Source organism: Penaeus vannamei, chromosome 14 (assembly GCF_042767895.1).
Source record: "Penaeus vannamei isolate JL-2024 chromosome 14, ASM4276789v1, whole genome shotgun sequence".
In the NCBI taxonomy this organism is placed as follows: Eukaryota; Metazoa; Arthropoda; class Malacostraca; order Decapoda; family Penaeidae; genus Penaeus; species Penaeus vannamei.
Genome location: NC_091562.1, coordinates 3,975,379 through 3,980,378, shown reverse-complemented (window position 1 = coordinate 3,980,378; position 5,000 = coordinate 3,975,379). Strand labels below are relative to the sequence as shown.

Genomic DNA, 5,000 nt, shown 5'->3' with positions numbered 1-5,000 from the left:
ATAAATTCAGACTGTTATCTGATTATTCATTTGATTTTTCTTATCATTCTAAATTACCTCGTGAGTTCTAATACGATTTCTTTAATGATATATGCTGAGAGTATATAGTCCTTGAACATTTGACTTCCTGATGTACTCCCTACACGTTATAATGGCAATAAATATGTGAAGGCGAAAGCACAATCTTGAGAATCTTGCATGTGGTTGATTGTTGACTAGAGGAGTCGCCACATAGGATTTCTTACGGGAAATGTGGTACAAACAAACACGAAGCATAATGATAATAATGACAAAAATAATGGTAATAATGATGACGACAAAGATAATAATGGTAATAATGATAATGGCAGTGATAATGATAGTAACAGTAATAATCATAAGAATGATAATTATAATAATAATCACTATAGTAATAGTAATGATGATGGTGGTAATGTAGGAATGATATAATTGATAACGATAATGTTGATGGTAATGGCAGTAATGATAATAATAATGATTTTATCAATAACGATATTAACAATAATGATAATAATGATGATAATAAACAGTAACAATAATTTTAATGATAATGATAGAAAATAATAATAATGATAAAAGTAATAATAATAATGATAACGATAAGGATAAAAGTGATGATAATCATCATAATGATGCTCATAATGATAATGACAATTATAGAAAATGACAAACGTTAAAGATAATAGTGAGAAAAAATAACAAAATGGCATAATGATGTTAATAATGATGGCAATAATAAAACACAGTAACATCAGTAGTAATAATCATGACGATATGAGTGATAATTAGGGCTGATAATGCTAATAATACTGATAATAACAGCGGTATGGTTATAACAGTGAGTGTTAATAATGATAGCAATAATGATCAAATAAAAAATAAAGATAACAGTGATTATATCACTGATAACTACACCAAAATCAACCAAATACCAATCATATAAAGACAACAAAAGCTAAAAAATCAATACAAGGAATGTTTATATAAATATATAAATTATATAAATATATGTTTATATAAATCACGTTTATATAAGTAATTAATAACAGCCGAAAAAGGTCCTGGCGCCCTTCGTCTCACCTCGGACAGCTCACTCCGCTCATCCGAACAGGAGCGGGAGGAGGCAGACACCCGCCGGGGCCACAGGTTACTCACGCCCAGGCTGTTGGGCGTTTTCATGAGGCGTGGGCGTGATGTGCGCTGACAGGAGGCACTCTGGGCGAGGGCGGCCGCGGCGGAGTAGTCCATGCTGCAGATGCTGTCCTGGCGATCTCTGAATTGGTCGTCGGGCTGCAGGGGAGAGAGAGAAAGGGAGGTCACGGGTTGCAGAGGGAGGTCACGGGTTGCAGAGGGAGGTCAGGGGTTACAGAGGGAGGTAAGGGGTTAGAGGGAGGTCACGGGTTGCAGAGGGAGGTCACGGGTTGCAGAGGGAGGTCACGGGTTGCAGAGGGAGGTCACGGGTTGCAGAGGGAGGTCACGGGGTTGCAGAGGGAGGTCACGGGTTGCAGAGGGAGGTCAGGGGTTGCGGCTGCAGTGTGACAGGAATGCACGGGTTGTCGATAGAACTGATATTGCTCTATCACCATCCTTGTATCTTAATTGTTCGGATTCTAAAGCGTTTTGCTTATCACATCGAGTCAGTTGGTGACGGTGTTCGATTCCATGCGAGGGAGTTTGTAACCGTTAAATTTGTGCTTCCTGTTTCGATGCAATGATTTCCAACGTTCGAAAAAGCTAAGGATTATGAAACTGAAACAAAAAATTGCAACAACTAAAATAGAAGCCGTGTCAAGTATTCAGATATACATCCATGTCACAGTTGACATATGAAACTCAATATTGCACTTTTGCTCTGTCGAACTCATCATCCATCGACAGTTATTACATTCTACCGTCTACGGATGCGAACATGACCTGGGGAAGTTTTGATATATAAATACGTGATAGGAACCATAAGAAACATATCAATACTAAAGATGAATTCATTTAGAAGTTAAATGGCATGTTTGTAACCCTAAAGAAACGTTCTTTAAACATATCCCAGGATTTTTATTCGATCAGTAATCAGCGTCTGATTATATATACACACATTCCGTAATAAAACGATCATTTTAGATAATTTAACGATGACATAGTGATTACTGAATTCGAGGTAGACAGGTTTTAGTGAGAAAGAACATTGAAACATCACAAAACATTTCAAAGAGAATACCCTCCTTGTGGCCTCTAAACCGATCTCCATACAGAGAAAGGTAACCGGTCATTGTAATAATTAATCAAGCTTATTATTTACCCACTAGAACAAAGATCCTGCATCAAGATTTAAATTAAAGGCTTGAGAGAGAACTTATGAATTTTGCCGTAATGTGATTGGGGTCTTTAGGTTATAATGAACATTGTTATTATGCATATTGGAGGGCGGAGCTAGTTATCTGGTAAGAAATTAAATATTCATTATGTGGTCATATTACTATCTATACGGACTTCCTTGATATATATATATATATATATATATATATATATATATATATATATATATGTATGTATGTATATTTGTATGTATTTATATACAATTATTTGCATGCACACACACACACATACGTATATGTATATATATATATATATATATATATATATATATATATATATATATGTATATACATATATATATACATATATATATATATATATATATGTATGTATGTAAATATATATATATATATATATATATATATATATATATATATATATATATATATATATATATATACACATTAAGGATGAGAGAGAGTGTGTGAGTGAGTGAGTGAGTGAGTGAGTGAGTGAGTGAGTGAGTGAGTGAGTGAGTGAGTGAGAGAGAGAGAGAGAGAGAGAGAGAGAGAGAGAGAGAGAGGGAGAGAGAGAGAGAGAGAGAGAGAAGATAGAGAAAGAATGAGATATAGAAAGAGAATGAAAGGCAGACGGAGAGATATATAGATAGATAGATAGAGAAAGAGAGAGAGAGAGAGAGAGAGAGAGAGAGAGAGAGAGAGAGAGAGAGAGAGAGAGAGAGAGAGAGAGAGAGAGAGAGAGAGACAGACAGACAGACAGACAGACAGACAGACAGACAGAGTGAAATTTAGATTTGTCATAGGGCCCAAACATGTAATACAAGGTATCCTGAATGGTTGTTGGGACACTTACTTTAAGGAATAAGCAATCAATCACGCTTATTGTTTATGAACAAAGCAAGGCACAGGAACGAGTTTAAAGTTGCGTTACCAAAGGATATTGGCAGAATCATAATGAGCTTGAAAAATTTAAACACAACGAAACTTTTAAATAATTAATGGTAGTATTAGGAGAGAGGAAGACAGAACGATATAATATTCCAGCAGATTTTAGCGTTACCAAAGAATATTGGGAGACATAATCAACTTGAAAAATTCAAACACAACGAAACTTTTAAATAATTAATGGTAGTATTAGGAAAGAGGAAGACAACACGATATAATATTCCAGCAGATTTTGGCACAAGAATTCTAATAACCAGCACTGGAGAGACAAAGGCAATTGAGACGAAGGTTGACGGTGCAACAAACAAGCTTGCAAGATATCCGTTGACGTGAGCTGTATATGAACGCCATGTGAGAGATGAACATGTCAGGGAGTCAAAGGACCAGAGGTTAATGATGTGCCATTGCAAGGTTAATGATGTGCCATGGCAGGGTTTTCTTAGATGCTTAGATGGAAATAGATGCAACATGATTTGGCGGATATGATGCGACTAAAGGATGTTGATAATGAGAAATGTAATGAGAAACGAATTAGGAAGTCTGAGAGATATAGGAAATACCGATAGAAGAAAAGAGGGAAAAGAGAGGGAAAGAAAGACAAAAAGAACAAGGATAGACGAAAAAATAGAAAGGTAGACAAAAGGAAAACAAAGGAAGACAAAAAGTAGAAATACCAGAAAAAAATATAGATAAGAGAGAGAGAGAAAGAGAGAGAGAGAGAGAGAAGAGAGAGAGAGAGAGAGAGAGAGAGAGAGAGAGAGAGAGAGAGAGAGAGAGAGAGAGAGAGAGAGAGAGAGAGAGAAAACAGACAAGATGAAAGAAATGAAGACAAAACGAGTAAGAAAGAAAGCCAAGAAGACAAGAAAGGACTAAAAAAAGAGAGAAAAAAAACAACAGTAAGCGAAGAGAGAGAGAGAGAAAAAAAAGAAATATGAGGCAAAAAGAAATTGAAGACGAGGAACAGGACGAAGAAAATTGAAAAAGAAACGAAGATGGCTTAAAACAACCCCATCTCCAAACACTCCATAGGTTGTCTAGGCTTCGAATCCCTTCATTGGCTCTACCGCTTCGTAACAGAGTAATTACTTCTCGCTAATACTTTAATAAGCTAATTATCTTCCTGAGTTCAGCCTTGCTCTCTCCTCTTGCTTATTCTTGGCAACTTCTTTGATGTGGATTAGTCTGGGATAAATTTTGCGAAATAATAACTAACTAGGGTTGTTATTTGTGTGTGTGTGTGTCAGTGTGTGTGCGTGTGTGTGTGTGTGTGTGTGTGTGTGTGTGTGTGTGTGTGTGTGTGTGTGTGTGTGTGTGTGTGTGTGTGTGTGTGTGTGTGTGTGTGTGTACGTAGTCAATGTTACTGTAATAAAACAATAATAGCATCCTAGCGTTGCCAAGATTGTCTTTGTAAACAGCAGTGTCATAAGAAACCCAAAAATAAATTAATCTAAGCAGTTAATATTGCTATCAATGGTACACATCATTCCAAAAAAAGAAAAGTGAAAAAAAAAACACCTATAGATATATAGAGAGAGTTACCAGGAATAAGCAAAACATATATATATATATATATATATATATATATATATATATATATATATATATATATATATATACATATATACATCCACACACATACATGCATATATATATATATATATATATATATATATATATATATATATATATATATATATATATATA

At 35.1% G+C, this 5,000-nt stretch overlaps 1 protein-coding gene across 1 annotated transcript in view; it reads right to left on the bottom strand.

The window, feature by feature from the left end:
• Nucleotides 1–5,000, bottom strand: part of LOC138864049 (uncharacterized) — a 131,619-nt gene that overhangs the window by 3,434 nt on the left and 123,185 nt on the right. The window contains exon 10 of the mRNA XM_070130047.1: nt 1,090–1,311. Within this exon, the coding sequence (XP_069986148.1) occupies nt 1,090–1,311 (222 nt within the window). The remainder of the gene's footprint in view (nt 1–1,089; nt 1,312–5,000) is intronic.